Source organism: Carassius auratus, chromosome 18, assembly GCF_003368295.1.
Source record: "Carassius auratus strain Wakin chromosome 18, ASM336829v1, whole genome shotgun sequence".
Taxonomy (NCBI): Eukaryota; Metazoa; Chordata; class Actinopteri; order Cypriniformes; family Cyprinidae; genus Carassius; species Carassius auratus.
Window position 1 is genome coordinate 452,501 of NC_039260.1, and position 17,500 is coordinate 470,000.

The following is a 17,500-nucleotide window of genomic DNA, read 5'->3' on the forward strand; positions in this document are numbered from 1 at the left end:
GAGTGTATCTGTGTGTGTGTGTGTGTGTGTGTGTGTGAGACTCACAGCAGGTTGACAGCGACGCCCACCGCGGCTGTGATCAGCATCACGTCTCCGTCGATGTTGAAGTCCTGATGGACGGTCCTCAGCACAGCTTCGTTTAGCAGCACACCGGTCAGGATGTAGATCAGCAGCACACTGATGCCGGCGGACAGAACCTCTGGAGACACAGAGACACCGGTGAGACGTCACACACGCCGCAGAGACGCAGCGAGACGAGACGAGACGAGACGCTCACCGAGCCGGTGGAGGCCGAAGGTGAATCTGTAGGTGGGAGGTTTGGCCGAGAGCCAGAGGGCCAGCAGTGACACCACGATCCCGATGAGGTCGGTCAGCATGTGCAGCGCGTCCGTCATGATGGCCAGACTGTTGGCCATGTATCCCCCTGAAGACAGACAGCACCAGTGTTGGGCCAGCGATAATACTCCTCTCTGCAGGAACTAGTGATTACTAATGAGATTTCACTAATAATGTTACAGTTACCGTCCATAAAACAGATTGTTACTTAGTTACTTTGATGTTTTAACGCCTACTGACTTGAAGTCCAACAATCCAATAATTCCTAGATTTATTTTCATAATTTTCACGACTCATGAACGCATGAAGTCACCAGAGCAGCAGGGAAGTGTGGAAAAGCTTATAATCAGGGGATGGAAATACTGACATTACATCGATTTTGTAAGAAAAGATGATCTGAACACTGATGTGGCATTACTTTCCTCTGGCGTTACATGACTTACCTTCATCTCTTTGATCCTGATATAAATTGTATCACCAAAAATCCTCAAAATTGGAATAACTTATGAATAAAGCACCGTTTCCATCCAGTGAGTTGAAGATAATAAAACTGATTGACTTGTGCTAAACATATTGAGGAAAAGCTTAATTTGCTGCAGTATAGTATAATATTTTTAGTATTCAATAAATCCCAAGCTTTAGAGCGTGTTTGTCGGTCCAGTCTCATCGCAAAGTCACGTGTGTTTTGATGCGCATTAAGGAATTTATTCGGTAAAAGTGTTTCCTTCACAGTTTATGCACCTGTTTTCTTACCGGGTAAGAAATTTATTCTACTTCGATGAGCACAAACATTTTTACGTGCATTTTTAGAATTTATTTGCATCTTGGCATTTCCATCCAGTGTAATATCTATCCCAAAATGTGCATAAAAATAGGTGGATGGAAACATAGCTCTAGCTACATCGTCTCCATAACAGATTTTTACCAAACTTTAGCACTATATTTCATATGTTTATATTTTCAAAAAGTCTTGCGAAATGAAGGTATATCCATTAACCGAAAAAAAAAAAAACATTTGCACTGCAGTTTTGCGAATTATTCTTTTTCGAATTGCTGAAAAACCACCTCATGTGAGCATAAAAACGTTTTTTGCAATATATGGGCGTTTTTGCAAAACTGACGCATTTCCAGTAGTTGTATTTTGAATTTGCGTGATTTGAAGGGTTATGGAAACTAGAGACACAACCGAGTGACTGATGCGCTGCTCACCTATCAGCTCGCCCACCATGAACAGGAAGTAGAGCAGCGCGGCGAAGCCCAGCTTCCTCATCACCCTCCTGCGCTTGTCGCGCTCTCTGTTCCTGCGGCACCCGTCGCAGGGGTCAGGGGTCACGCCGGGGCTCCCCAGACTGGACGAGGAGCCCAGCAGAGAGTCGTCGTCGTCCGCCAGCATAGTGCTGACCGCTGTACCATTGCGTGAAGTCACAGGAATCTCGTCCGCTTCTCCGGACACCACCACCTTCAGCTGGCTGAACCTGGGCATCTCATCGTCCTCCAGATCGTCGGAGAAGTCGAAGGCGGCCGCGTCGCTCAGGTGCCAGTTGTCTGTCGGCCGCCGGAACGCTGACCTCATGCGGTCCATCAGCCCTGGGCCAGACATCTCTGAGGAACTCTAGTGACCCTACAGCATCAACACTCCAGGTTACCTGAAACACAGCGCACACACACACACACACACACACACACACACACACACACACACACACACACGTCTCGGTCACGTGACACAGCTTCCCCGACTGATGGTCGCTAGTCGCGCTGATGCGGATCTGGACGCTCTGTCAGTCGCGCGAGCGGCTAGCGGTCAGTACGTTCCGTTCACACTGAAAACTCAACCAAAACACGCACTCTGGATTGTGAATAAACGAGCACCAACCTTCGGAGACTCTTCCGTTTGCTGGTTCCGTCCATCGCGGTGTTTTCAGGCGGATCTCGGAGTGTGTGTATGACTCTTGTGTGTGGAGAGAGAGTGTTAAACGGTAGCGTGTCCACTCTGCGCTCGTCCCAAATCTGCCGCACCTCCGCCTGACGGACAGCGGTGCGCGCGCACGTTAGAACATCACGTTCTGATAACAAAATTAACATATAACTATAGTTTATAAATGTAACTATTATATACATTATATATTATATTATATTAAAGTTACGACTTCGGCATATCAGTAACTCTTGCACATCTGCGAATATTCGATATTAATGTATCTTTTAATATTTTATTCTTTATTTCTTTATTATGGTTCTTGCTGTTGAATTTGTATTTAGGTGAGCTGGAAAGCATGATTAGTATAGTTCATTCAAAGTAAAATTCTAAAAATACGTTTTATTAATTAAAATGGTATAAATGTATAACTGAAAACATATTATATATATATATATATATATATATATATATATATATATATATATATATATATATATATATATATATATATATATATATATATATATATATATAAAAATCTGAAACTTATTTTATTTCAGCCGGTTTTTGAGGCAACATTTCGAATTAACTAACGGTATTTAAATAATTAAAACTAAAACTGAAAAATGTATTTAAATACCGCTAGTTAATGCGAAATGTTGCCTCGGGTACGTATGTATGTATGTATGTATATATATATATATATATATGTACCCTAACCCAAAATGAATAACAACTATAACAACAACAAAATAACAATAAAATTAAAATATAAAATATAATAAAATATAATTTAAAATATTAACAAAAACTACAATAGTATCTCAATGATACTAAAATAAATATGCTAAATTTAACAAGAAAACATTTGTTGTGGGTGCAAGAAAACTTAAAAGTATGGTTTTATTATTATATTATATTATATTATATTATATTATATTATATTATATTATATTATATTATATTATATTATATTATATTACGTGTGCTTTATGTACAGTCGTTTGTCCAATCAGAGGGGTCGCTCGGCGGCACGTGACCCGCGGCGGAAGCGCGCTCAGAGTGTCAGTGCGTCGTGCTTCTTTTACTGTCTTGATCGTGCTCGAGTCACATGAGCGCTGTTCACGTGATGTTTGTGGAAACAGTTCCACATTGATCAGATTCACCAGACGCTTATAAAGAACACTCAGAACCTGAACGCGTTTTTGAGTCAGGAGGAAGAGAAAGAGGAAGAGGAAGAGGAGGAGGAGACAGGTGAGCAGAAACAAGAGATGGACCTCTGCCTCAATATATATATTAATAAAAACACGCCTTTATGCTTTTGTTGACTGAAGTAGGCCTTTAATTACAAGTCGAAGAGTTTGTGAGCTTTACAAATGATTAACCATATTTTATATTATTATATTTAACTGTACCCTGATTCAGTAATATATATATATATATATATATATATATATATATATATATATATATATATATACACACACACACACATACATACATACATACATACATACATGAATGAATTAGAATTTTGCTTATTTATTTGTATTAGTTTATGAGCTTTAAAAATTATTTGTTATTTTTCATTTGTATTTATATATATATATATATATATATATGTGTGTGTGTGTGTGTGTGTGTGTGTGTGTGTGTGTGTGTGTTTGGATGAACAGATGGTCGAGTGTCTACAGATGGGTTTCTCTCTCATTATCTGCCGGAGCTGACGTAGCTATGTCTGACACTACATCCCATAATGCAATGTGCTCGACTCCACCTTCCATTTCCTGTGTGACAGGAAGTCTGTGATTTTTGACACTAATGTTTGTGGGCACATTGGGTTTGTATAATAAAACTTCCTTCAGTGAAAAGTGCATCTCCTGTTGTTGAAGTGTTATTCTGGATTATAGACTCTATGTGTTTGAGTTAAAATCATCTTAATGCTGGATGTGTTTCAGGTTTTGTCTTCTCCAGATGTTCACTGATGGACTGGAGTGCTGTGTATTATTGTGTTTTTATCAGCTGTTTGGACTCTTGTTCTGACGGCACCCATTCCCTGCAGTGATTGAGTGGATGTTGGCGTTTGTGTAGAAGCAAGCGCTGAAGCTGCAGCAGCACAAGCAGAAGGATGGTCAGAGACAAGGCTCCGCCCACCGAACAGAGACTCCGCCCCTGACGTCTGTAAAACAGTCAGACACACTCTGATGTTCGTCACATTCAGGCATGCACTGCGACTCTTGGTGGAAATGTGCCAAACTCTTCATTTTCATCATCATCACATGCATTTCTGTCCAGATAAATAAGAATAATAAAGGAATAAAACTCTAATGAAGGTGTTTGTGTCATCATATTTTCTACATGTGGAAGAAAATCAGCTAAAACTCTTAGTGACTTCCTCTAAACTTTATTACATTTTTTGTGCATATTTATTACTTTATAGGTATATTACTTTACATGAAGCTCTTTTAATATAAAAAAATGTGATAAAACCATGACAGTTACAGTAAACATTTGTTAATATTACTTCATGTTAATTTGCATTAAGCTATATTTTTATTTTCATTTTATATTAGTGAATGTTAGTTTCAATATACCGTTAAAGTTATATTTGAAGAGTTTATTTTTAAAAACACTTTTTTTTATTAACTTTATTTTTAATTTTCAAAAATATATTTTTTTATTATGTTGTCATGTTTTTATTGTGTTTGTTTAGTTGTTTAACCCAGCTGCAGTTTGTGATTATCGTTACCTCATTTTCGACTGTGTGTAGTCCAGATGTGTTCCTCAGTGATGTGAAGCTGCTGACCAGTCGATGGTGATGAGGGAGTGCTCACTGTCCCTCTCCTGAAATCCACCCGCAGCTCCGTGGTCTTCTCGATGTTTAGAGAGAGGTTGTTATTGTGGCACCAGTTAATCACCTCTTCTCTGTGATCAGGCCTACACCCTTGTGAATTTGATGATGATGTTGGAGCTATGTGTTGCTAAACAGTCATGTGTGTACAGGGAGAACAGCAGAGGACTGAGAACACAGCCCTGTGGGGCTCCAGTGTTGAGGGTCAGCGGGGAGGAGATGTTGCAGCCAGCTCTGACCACCTTCTGTCTGTCAGGAAGTCCAGGATCCAGCTCCACAGAGAACTGTTCAGACCCAGAGCCCAGAGTTTCACCACAAGCTTAGACGACTCTATGGTATTAGTCACTGTGCTGTACTCAAACAACATTCTCTCATGTTCCTCTTGTCGAGATGGAGCGCTCTGTGTGGGAGGAGGAGCGGCAGTGATGAAGCGGTGTTTGTAGCAGGGAGTGTGTAGAAGGGTGTTTGTTGAAGGGTGTTTGCGATCCTTGTAGTCTGTGATGTTGTAGAGTCCTTGCCACAAGCAGTTGGAAGTGGTGAACTGTGCTTCAAATTGACTTAAAAATAAAATTGCTTGTTTTTAATGCTAATCATGCTAGCAACATGTTAGTTACGTATTAATCATGCTAGTAGCATGTTAATCATGTTAGCAAATGATGCTAGTTAATTGCTTTTCATGCTAGCAACATGCTAGTTATTTGTTAATCATTCTCGCAACATGTTAGTAGCATGCTAATCATGCTAGCAACATCTAAGTATCATTTTAATTAACAACTAGTTAGTAGCATTTTAATCATGCTAGCAACATGCTAGTTACTTGTTAATCATTCAAATAACATGCTAATAACATGCTAGTTACATGTTAATCATGCTAACAACGTGCTTGTTACATGTTAATCATGCTAGCAGCATGCTAGTTTCATGTTAATCATGCTAGCAACAAGCTAATCATGCTAGCAACATATTATCAAAATCTATAATCTATCTAAATTTTCAAACTTCAGGCTTTTACAACTGCTTTGAACATTCAGGCTAGGCTTTCGCGAACCAACCTAAAGTTAGGGTTAGGGTTGTCTTGATAAACTTTTTATCTAGTTTATTTTGTTTTACTTTATTTACAGCGTTTTTGCTCAAATATGTACAAGAAAAAAGTAACCATTATTATCACCATTGGAATAATTGTAATTAAAATGAGTGTTTCTGTTAGGGTTAGGGTCTGCAGTGCTTTAGTTTGAGCTCTGGACTCTAGGTGGCAGCAGAGCATCATGGGATTGATCCTGTGTGTCATCAGTGTGTGGTTCTGTGTGGAAAGCATTAACAGAAATGTTCCAGAAGTGGCACGGCTGTGTCATGTGTGTGTTTGGTTAAGCGCAGGCGTGTGTTAATGAGCACAGACACAGACAGGCCTGGTTTCCGGCGGTTTGAGGCTGACGCGCGGCCGTCTACATTTAGCTGTTTGGGCCTGAAGGAGAAAAACAAGCCCACGGCTCCGGAACCACAGATGCTGAGCACATGTGGAGGTCTGTCTGCTCGGCTGCGGTCAGCAGGTCAGCTGTGGTTCGCTGCCGTTATATAACGAGGGGTAATTGCTCTGGAATTGGGTGGAACAGCAGGAGTTTGTGTATTAGACACCAAACCCAAATATAGACTCCAGCTAGTTTCTGCTCGACCAAAGAAACATCTGCTGCCTGAAAGAAAGCCTTCAAACCACAACCAAAACATCACAGTAACTACAGTAACGACCTCTGACCTCTACAAGACCAGGCTGACCCATTTTCTAAATCTCTCTTCTCTCTACTGTCCTCATGCATTGCATTCGTGCATATTTGCATTGCATTGATGTCACCTAGTATGCCATGACTGGTTGATTGGTGCAATGCCTGCATGCTATTGGTCAAACTACTCTTTTAGTCATTACATCAGCAAAACAAAGCCAAATCCTGGATATTTGAGGCATTTTAGTCTTGGCTGGAAGTACAGAATTTACATTTGCACGTATGCATTTGGCAGATGTTTCTAAGAAATGCTACTTGAAGGCAAACATTGGATCAGCTCATGGATAACCTGGGAATCTAGCCCATGACCTTATGTTTGAATGCTATAATGTTATAGAATGATTATTATATTTATGCATCATTACATTTATATTTACATGTATGCATTTAGCACACACTTTTATCCAAAGCGACTTACAATGCATTCAGGCTATACATTTTTTAAATAAATTTTTTTATCAGTTATCATCATTTTTTTTTTTTTTTATGTGTCATGATATTTACTTGGTATTCCAAGGCAGGGTTATTATAGTTAACTTAAACGAAAACAAACAAAAAAAATTACATAAAATAAATTGAAGAAATTATTGAAGTAATTAATAAAAAATAAAAAAATAAACTGAGTAAATTTTAAAATAAAAATTAATTTACCTAATAAACATTTTATTTACCTTGAATACAAGTCAAATAACTAGAACTGAAATAAAAATTAATTAAAATTATACATATATTTAAAAAAATGACAAAAACATAAATTTACTAAAACTTTAAAATTACAATATACAAACAAAAGCTAATTCTAAATGCTAAGAAAATCTAAATTAATACTAAAATAAACTTTTCTTTTTATTTCAAAGAACACCATGGTTTTACCAGAACACATGTCCAAATGCAGAGTACTGTGTTGTTTTCATCCATGGTGTTTGTGATTCTGATCTCCTCTGCCTTCATTTATCATGATATTATAAGAAGCACAATTAAACGAATGCACATGTTCTGCACTGAAAAATGCAGCGGTTTCACTGAAAAGTAAATGTAGAAATGTGGGTTTGATGTGGAAACAGCAGAAACATTACAGCAACATTTGATTAAACCAGGAAACCAAAGCGTGCTATTACCAGCTCAAGAGAACCAGAGACAGACGGACAGAGAGACACAGAGAACAGACAGACGGACAGAGAGACAGAGAACAGACAGACAGACGGACAGATGTGATGGTGTTTGTTGAGGAGGTTTCTGCTGGAGTTATTGTCTTAACTCTGAAGCACAGTCAGACCTGGAGGAGGAGGCTTTATTTGTCTCTTCATTCTGTGCTTGAAAACCTCAGGAAAGGGAATGTTTATGTTCATCATGTTTCACCAGCTCTATGTTTAGCAGACCTGATGTACTGTACAAGATTAAAAACACACATGAACTACTTTATATCTGAACTGTTATTTCAATACTCACATGAGGAATTCTTTCAGTAAATATGCACTGATTTACATTACATTTGCAGAGAATTCAGATTTTGTCATCATATCAAGAGTAAAAGTTTCTGGGATTCTGGATTTCTCTTTTAATCACTCCAGAAATCAGGAAATACTGTCAGCAGACAGAAAGCAAACAAACACGTTTTTAATTCTGTGTGCAGTTCTTGGATTTGTGTGTAAAGTTAGGGTTAGAAAAGGCTAAAAATACAATGAACATAAATATAAAAATGTATTTGTAGTATACTTAGCATGAAATCTATTTCAAATTCATTTTATTTTTCACTAGGGTAGTCATTAAACAGTATAATGTAAAGCCATCATTTTCAGTATTATAGGCAAAGGTTTCACCTTCATTTATCCACTTCAGCTCATAATTAAGTTTAATTTATGCATTAATTTTCCTGACAAATAGAAATTAGTATGTGTTCATATATAATGCATAATAAAAGTAGTTTTAATGCATTTAATATGCACATTATAATGCATTGTTTGATTCCTGAATATTTGTAGAAAGTTATAATACTTAGTTTAGTACCTTTAGAAAGTAAAGCATGCTTTAAAATATTAAAAAAGCATTTTAACTTTGGTTAGTTATGAAAAGATATGTATTACTATATAATGCATTATACAAAAAGGCTTTAAGTAAAGTAAAAAAGTGATTTAACACTTGATCTGATGAATCACGTCTGCAGCAAACACAAGGACACTGTTTGACCCACATTATATTTCTGTGCAGCGCCGTAAATAAAGCGTAGTGTGATTGTGGTCAGTGGGTTTGTTCTTGCTCTATTTTAGGTTTATAAACAGCACATTCTTCAGACGCTCATCTCAGCGGCTTCACGATGACCTTCACCTCAGACTCCATCCACGGGTCACACACAGCTCAAGGCCAGTAATAGTCTCAGATGATCGGAGGAACAGTTAATAACAGCACACGTTCATTACAGCGTGAAGCTGCGGTGTGGAGATCATCTTGAAGGAGATGTTCTCCTGAGGTTAATCAGCTCCTCACAGAGTAATGGAAGACGTCCGAGGCGTGAGATAACAGAGCTATCAGTCTGCGGGTGACGCAGGACACTATTTAGTTGTGAGCGTCTGAGAGGATGTGTTCAAGAAAAGAAATATGACGGAAACCATAATGACAGGTCTGCTCTCGCCGACCCACATAAACACAGTCACAGCCTCCGAATGAGCAGTAAACAGAGAACGTGATCCTAGCGTCTGCTTCCCTGACTCACTGTGTGTGTAATATACACTAGCATCTGCTAAAGACGGCTTGAGGAGGGCTGGGAATCATCTGCGGTGGCATTCAGTCCAGAGAGAGACTGAACGGATTATTCGATTCTTTAATGATGCATCTGGTATACATTTGCATTTATTATAGAATGAAGACAAGATGAAACTCTTAATTTTAGCAGGAATTAACCCTTTAATTATCAGACTTCTTCGATTCCCATCAGAAACCACAAACACTGTCGCAGGAGCTTCATTTTATTTGCTTGTGTTTATAGAACAGTCTCCATCATCCTGATGTTGATACAGACGCAGCTGGATAAGCAATAAATACTGAGGATATAAAACAACAGCGATGCAGACGCTGTCGGGGCTGGAGTATAACACAGGAGGCGATGTGAAGCTGCTTCCTCCTGAAGCCCATCAGCAGATCTGTAACAGAGACACGGTCAGGAACACACCGCACAACCATCACCACACTGAACATCACACATCAGACGGCGTGCACACCTGTGCTCACTGCAGACGGTTCTGGATGCTGTTCAGGATGTTTCCGTACACAATGCTGTACATCTGCTCCTTGGACATGGTTCCATCTAGTTGCACTGAAACACAAACACGAGCAGTGAAAAAAGTTCTGTTTTAAATGGGATTCAATGATTAAAAGATATCGGTGTTGTTTAACGGTTAATCATTGCAGGTGATAAACACAGTGAGATCATGTTCACACACACGCCTCTGGATTTACTCCTGATTACCGTCTCCATGGCAACACCAGAGCTGTCACTCAACACATGGAGACAAAGTAACCGGCTTCACTTGTTTGAAAACGAAACTAAAAAGTATCGCCTAACTTTACTAGTTACAGTAAAAGTAATCTGATTACAGGACTTGCATAACTGGACTGCAAACTTTCAATGCTTACCGACATCAACCCCCGAGTCTTCCATGATCTGAGTGTGTTTGACATACATGGGCCACACGTGTCCGTCGAACAGACCGGGGGGGTCCGGCACCGAATAGTTCCTTGAACTGAAACACAGAGAGACGGCGTGAGATCAGGTGCATGCTGGGACATCATCAGACGCAGCGGGCGTCACTCACCTCCTCCTCTTTTTGCACTCTTCGTATGGAATGGAAATAAAGTATCGTTGGTTCAACACATCGATCAAAGGTCTGCGCGAGAGAAAACAGTGTTCAGTTTGATTCGGCAAGTGAGTTTGACATTCACTCAAAAACACTGATTCACCCAATAATGAAACAAATGAAGAATTTATCAGTAGTTTTTAGGAATTTATAAAAAATTGTGTATTAAATTTTAAATACATATTTAGATGTTTAATGCATTCAAATTCAACACTTTTAAATAGACGGCAGCATTATATATGGTTTACATTATTTTTAGTTCAGAATCATGATCACGATTTAAAACAAAAATACAAATAAAAATTGTGATTCTCAATTTATCCAGAATCGTGCAGCTCGGTTTACAATATTTCTACTAAATTATATTAAATTCTAATTCAGTCGGATTAAAACATTAGGCTTTACTTTCCAGCGATGAAACCTAGCGAAGGTCTTTGCACACGGAGTCTGAAATTTTCCTCCAAAATTTTTGCACGTAAAAAAAATAACTATGAGGTTACGTTGTGTCCATCACGTTTACACGGTCTCTGAAACATTTGTCCGACTTAAAGAATCGACACCAGGTTTGATTTTCTGCGTTTTCATATCCATAGCAAGTATTTTGATAGGAAAGAATGACGAATAAATTCGTACAGAAATGTACGCATTTCTGACTCGGTGTACAAGGAATTTAAGTAAATAGATAAATAAATGAGCATGATAACCCTGTGTATTAGCGATCTAGCAGGCTAACAATATAGCGTCGCTCACCCGTAGGTGTAGAGCAGAAACCCTTCCACGATCAGGATGTGAACGCTTTCGTCTTCGCCCTGATCGCGTGGAAGGATCTCCGAGTCCAGAGAGTTGTTAACGCCGTGGGATCGCTCGAACTTGACGGGGTTCTGCTGCCAGGCGTGGATGGTGCTCATCATGGCGTCCATGTCCAGAGCGCTGATGACTGCGGAGGGACACGCACGCACGCACACACACACACACACACACACACACACACACACTCGTGAGCGCGAGGACACGGAGCAGAGCGCCAGACATGCAGAAACACACCACCAACCCCCGGAGAGGAGCCCGGCTTACCATCGTACTGCTTAAAGCCATCTTCATCAACTTCAATCTCATCTTGGGGCTGAAACATACACCAGTGAGACACTCCAGAACAATGACCCTAACCTCTGACCTCCTGACCTAAGATGATACTGACCTTGAAGAAGTCGTCCTGATGGACCACGCAGCAGTTGGGCAGGTTCTTGATCAGACGGTCGGTCAGTGTTGTTTTACCGCCGTTCGTGACCCTGTGGGGCGGAAACACGTGTGTTACGATTTCATTTTAAATGTGATCATGTTATTTAGGTGCTGATGAATGTGCCACACGTTAAAGCGATAGTACACCCAAAAATTAAAATTGTCAACGTTAACGCAAATCATTTTGACGGTAGCCAGACTAAATATTATGTCAACTTCGGTCTTTAAATAACCTATTTTGTTTTCAGCAGAAAAAATAAACTTGTACATGTTTGGAACGACTGTAATGTGAATTAAATGCGCAAAATTGTGATGTCGAGTAAAAAAAAAAAGTGCGAATAAGCGCCATTTCCATCCAATGAGAACAAAATCGTCACTTTCTGCCAAACTAAATATCGACGGGAAGCTACCGATTAATGTAATGTAAATATTCCGTAGCTTCTCCTATAATCATAGTGATTTTAATGCCACAGTTTACCAGGAAGTGACGATTTTGTTCTCTTTGACTCTATTGGATGGAAATGGTGCTTTAATAGCATACATTTTATATTGACAATCTGATTTTTTTGGGGTACTGTACCTTTAACTGCACATTACGCGCTCACAATGGAATAAACGTAGTAAATCAAGCAATAAACTTTCCGCGTTAAAAATGTTACCATGGTAACCGTGTCGTCCGCCACAATTTCGGTTTATTAAGTAATAAACCGAAATTGTGGCGGACGACTTTATATATATATATATATATATATAAATAAACGCTTCAAAAATTGGTTTAAAATAGTCCCGGCTAAACCCCCTCCCGCTGATAAAAACCCCGCTCTAACCGTCATTCTGGCCGTTACATTTTGAATTACTGTTACTAGTGATTTTCTTCCTCAAAATGTCAGAGCAGCACGTGGCGTGCACGCGCACTCACTCACCCTCCGATCCCGATGATGAACTTCATCCTCAAACTGAGTCAGATGCGCGTCAAAGTGCGAAAAGTCGTTAAAAACGCCGATGACGGATCGATGACCGTACGAAGGGAAGCGGGAAAAGAGAAGGTTGAAGGAAACGTCAGCTACTCGACTCCTCCATGACGCTGAATGAAAGCTGGACGATGGCGCTTCTTCGCAATCTTCCACCAAAGAGAGACTCGTGCGCTTGCTGCTACCGAGACACTACCGCTGCTGCGCGCTGATTGGCTATATAAACACACAGGGCCACCGGAGAAGCCCCTCAGCCAATCAGAGCGCAGGATCCTCAGAAGCTCCGCCCCTGCGTGGGCCGGTCAGTGGTATTTTTGTATTGTGTGATTCATAATGTTCCTTTCTTTTACTATACATAACAAAAATTATTATCGGTCTCTTGATTATACTTGTTGAGTTTCATATCCATCGTTGCAAATTCAGCAATCAACCAGAAACCTATTTTTCTTTAATATTTAAGGAATTATACCTATATAAGCAAGAGTACAAACAAAAAAGCTGTAAAAACTGCTCTTATTTATTACATTTCAATTATTGAGATTTAGCATTGTAGTATTTACTTGTTTTATTTATCTATATCTGATGATTTTATATATACAGGTATAGTATATAAATTATATTTTTGTTTATAATCTTGTTTTATGTATTTGTTGTTCAAGCATCAATAAATAAAAAATCACATGAATCCCGTGAATTTTCTTATTCTTATTATTTCTTATTATATTATTTTATTTTTAGACTTAAATTATTAATTGCTGATTTGTTTTTTCTTAGAGTTCTTCTAAAAGAGACCCTTGTATTTGAATACTGTGTACCTAATAAATAAAAAAGTCATAAAAAAGTAAATATTAGGTATATAAGTATAAGGTTAAATATAAGGTTTTAACAGAAGTAGATTTCTCCTGTAAAGTGTGTTCAGCTTTATTTAATAAACATAACTCACACTCATTACTTAACTTCACCCAGATCGTCCAGATATATCTAATATTGTTGTTTTCTTGGTGTTTATGTCTCTGAGAGACAGAGACAGTGTTCTCCAGCAGTTCTGGGTTTTTCCGTCTGATGCGTTTATTCCTTACAAGGATGTAGCTTCTGCGCATGCGCGCGCGCACACACACACACACACACACACACACACACACACACACACACACACACACATACAGATACACATACACACACACACACACACACACACACAGACACACACACGCCCTTTTAAACAAACGTGAAATATTTCATTCAATATTGCATTACAATCTTTGTTAAATCCTCAGTTTAACAGCATCCAGGTTCGTCTCAGTTACTTTTCTTTTTGTTTCTAATTGTTTTGTTATGTTCTTACAAACAAACCGCGTGTAGCTTATTTTATAAAACAGACATTCCAATAATAAGAGGAAATGAAACTGTTGGGGGACATTTATCTACCGTCAGAGCGATCGCTGCCTGTGGAAATATATTACAAACAATAAAACCGGTAATTGCTAAATATTGCAAAGACACTGCCTTGAAGTGTGTTTTCTGTAAAGAGGAAAATAAGAGAACTGTCCATTTATTTTATGGTTGTATTTACACACAATTATTATTGTTTTGTTAAACAAAGTACAAATATTGAATTGCAACTCAAAGGAAATCATGTTTTTTTATGAGTATATTAGTGACTTCAAAATCTGGTATATTGTGAATTTACTCATTATTTATGGAAAATCCTTTATTCACAAATGTAAATGGACAGTGAAAAAAAATATACTTTGACTAATTTTAAAATAGAAATAGGCCACTACCTGTACACGTTAAAAGACACGAGCAATAAGAAATACAAACAATCAAAAAAAAGTGTTTCTGAAAGAGATGGTGATATATTACCGAGCGTCGCCCCCTGGTGGAGAAGGAGCGCTCTTACACATATTACATTCTCTACAATTCATGTAAACTCGGGCGGGGTTTCTTGTTTTAGTTCAAGTGAAAAATGCTTAAAACAAGATTTGAGGATAACGCGGCGTCCTCAAGTGAGCTCTATCAATACACAGTACTACAAGTCCCGAGATGCACCGCGGCGGAGAGAGCCGGAAGAGGGCGGAGCCACTATCGGCTTTCTGACAGACACTTTCAGGAAGTGCTCGAGGTAAGTCTTCACATCTTCCCTTTATTTACACATTTATCATTAAAATTAGTTATTGTACGCGCGAGCTGTTATTAAAGTGTGTTTTTTCGACTCCAGGTTTGGTTTTGTTTCTTAGATTGTGTTGCACGAGAGCTTGTTTGAGTGCTAGCATGCTAGTTTGTGGCTGAGGTTTCCTGCTGCGCCTCTGTTTATTAATATTAGATGAATATGAGTTCTTCATGTAATATTTATCAGCTTTTAATGTGTGAAACAGCTGTAGACTGTCTCACCTACATTCCTCCATCAAATAAACCTGTTTCTGTGTCGTGAAGCTCAGATTTGATCGTGATTAATCGAGTATTTGTGTATTTCAGATGATGATGCCCGAGTGTCAGAAATTAACTTTAACCTTTATTCGTTTTTCATTAGATATAAATGTAATGTTTTAGTCATAGAATTATGTGTGATTTCCTTATGGACGACACTGAAGTTCATTAACCCAAACTCATTAATAAATCAGATATAACCTTATAACTAGATCTAATAAGGGCATTTTAGGGGAACTTCTGCCCGGAAACCCCTTCGTTTCTGATTCTGAATGACCACATTCATAATTTTCTATTTTAGTTTCATATTTAAATATAAATCAATGCAATAAGATAGTTAAAGTGAATTTAAATACATAAATAAGAGATTTGAATATGATTTGAATGTATGTTTATGGACAAAAGCAGCTCTATCTGTTGTTCTTCCTAATACTGCAACTACACGAGAGAACTGAGAGTCTGCTGTTTAACGGTGTGATGTGTTTAGGAGGATCCAGCCTCACGTGTGTGTGTTGAGACGCTGAAATAAGCTTCCGGCAAAGAACACGGAGCACACACACACACACACACACCCAGGAAGAGAGAGACAGCAGACGGGAGGAAGTGGCTGCAGAAGAGCATGACAGAGTTCTGGGTGTGTTTCAGCTGCTGCGTCGCTGAACAGCCGCAACCCGTGAGTCTCTCACACACACACACACACACACACACACACACACATGATGATGATGAAGATGAAGAGTGAAGGGTTGAATTTGGCGTGTCTTCCTGTGTGTCGCTTCACCGTTCCTCTCTTTCTCTATCTCTCTCTCTCTCTCTCTGTGTGTGTGTGATTGCAGAAGCGGAGGCGGAGGATAGATCGTTCTATGATCGGAGAACCCACAAACTTCGTTCACATGACACACGTGGGCTCCGGAGACATGGGCCAGAGCTCGGGAGCTGTGAGTAACCTTATATACTTCATCATTCAAAACTCACGTTTTTAAAATTCTTATTCTTATTATATTTAATAACAGCTAGAGAGTATCTCTGAGAGTAAAATCAAGCAGTTAGTTAATTAAGATGATTAAATGTTATAGACTTCATTAATCTTAAGCAGGACAGAACTCAAAATTACAACAAAACTGCATGAATGTACATAAGATTTCATTTTATATAACATCATTACTTTTCTCCTGCTTATGTAATGAGAATTGTGCAGTTTTTTTGTAATTTAATTTGAAATGACCTAATTTAAACCATTTATCTATGTGAAACATTATTGCATACTCAATATAATAAAAATGATAAAATTATTATATTATTTATATATTATTGTTTATATATTGTAATTTCTTCTGTCTTTGTGGTACTTTACTATATTATCTTTTATAGTTATTTATTTCTCTTTTCTGTATTTGTTCTGACGTGAGTTTAGCTGCGGAAGCTGGACATAAATTCTAATCAATAAATCAGTTTGTTTTTGTCTTTGGGGTGAATATTTATGAGATTTGTGTTTTGTTACACAAGCTATGTAAATAAGCAGGATTTGCAGGATGACGAATGAATCACTTTTCACTTGATTTGTTTGTCAGTAAAGAACAGATTTGAGTAAGAAATGAAGTGGCCACAGATCGCTTCGGATCAGATCTGCAGTGTTCTGGATGAAACCATGTCGTGGTGACTGACGTGTGTGTGTGTGTGTGTGTGTGGGGCAGGTGGACTCGGTGCAGACGCAGATGAAGTCTAAAGGCGGTTACGGGAACGGCACAGCGGAGAGCGTCCAGGGCTGATCAGGTGACCGTCCTCCTTCATCAACACTAGAAGAACTGAACAGATGGAGTCAGGGTTAAAGGCCTTAGCCTTAGTTTGATCACACTTTGTTAATATTTAAGGACATAAAATGTCTTAAATGTCTTAAATTGTAAAGAAAAGTCTGAATTACAATCTTAAAATTGGCAATAAAAAAAAGACACGTTTTATTATATATATATATTACGACGCCGTTTTAGTGCCACGTTAAAAAAAGAAAAAAATCGGAAATTACGAGATTAAAGTCGTACTATTTTGAGAATAAAGTAGAAATATTACGAGAATTAAGTCAAAATACTACAAGTATGAAGTCAAAATATTATGAAAATAAAGTCTAA

General features: G+C 38.4%; 2 protein-coding genes and 2 long non-coding RNA genes across 5 annotated transcripts in view; 2 read left to right on the forward strand and 2 right to left on the reverse strand.

The window, feature by feature from the left end:
* The window catches only part of slc30a4 (solute carrier family 30 member 4), a 7,250-nt gene extending 4,876 nt beyond the window's left edge, over positions 1-2,374 (reverse strand). The window contains exons 1-4 of the mRNA XM_026286911.1: positions 2,213-2,374; positions 1,546-1,982; positions 278-424; positions 46-199 (exon numbers count right to left, since the gene is read on the reverse strand). Of these exons, the coding sequence (XP_026142696.1) occupies positions 46-199; positions 278-424; positions 1,546-1,936 (692 nt within the window). The 5' untranslated portion in view covers positions 1,937-1,982; positions 2,213-2,374. The remainder of the gene's footprint in view (positions 1-45; positions 200-277; positions 425-1,545; positions 1,983-2,212) is intronic.
* A 973-nt stretch (positions 2,375-3,347) lies between these two features.
* Positions 3,348-4,585, forward strand: LOC113118050 (uncharacterized). Its single transcript, XR_003294276.1, has 3 exons — positions 3,348-3,511; positions 3,934-4,097; positions 4,216-4,585. It is a non-coding gene; the product is annotated as an uncharacterized LOC113118050 (long non-coding RNA).
* A 340-nt stretch (positions 4,586-4,925) lies between these two features.
* On the forward strand, positions 4,926-5,696 carry LOC113118051 (uncharacterized). The gene is made up of 2 exons (XR_003294277.1): positions 4,926-5,148; positions 5,261-5,696. It is a non-coding gene; the product is annotated as an uncharacterized LOC113118051 (long non-coding RNA).
* Positions 5,697-9,830: 4,134 nt separating this feature from the next.
* mibp2 (muscle-specific beta 1 integrin binding protein 2) lies at positions 9,831-13,161 on the reverse strand. 2 transcript variants are annotated; one of them, XM_026286912.1, is made up of 8 exons: positions 12,897-13,161; positions 11,933-12,023; positions 11,809-11,857; positions 11,485-11,671; positions 10,693-10,764; positions 10,514-10,620; positions 10,099-10,193; positions 9,831-10,020 (listed from the first exon to the last, which is right to left on the reverse strand). In XM_026286912.1, the coding sequence occupies exons 1-7, from the start codon at positions 12,920-12,922 to the stop codon at positions 10,105-10,107; spliced, it is 621 nt and encodes a 206-aa protein (XP_026142697.1). In that variant the 5' UTR covers positions 12,923-13,161; the 3' UTR covers positions 9,831-10,020; positions 10,099-10,104. The 2 variants fall into 2 exon arrangements, with proteins under 2 accessions (XP_026142697.1, XP_026142698.1); XM_026286913.1 differs by lacking the exon at positions 11,809-11,857 and having other exon boundaries at positions 12,897-13,127.
* Positions 13,162-17,500: the final 4,339 nt, after the last annotated feature.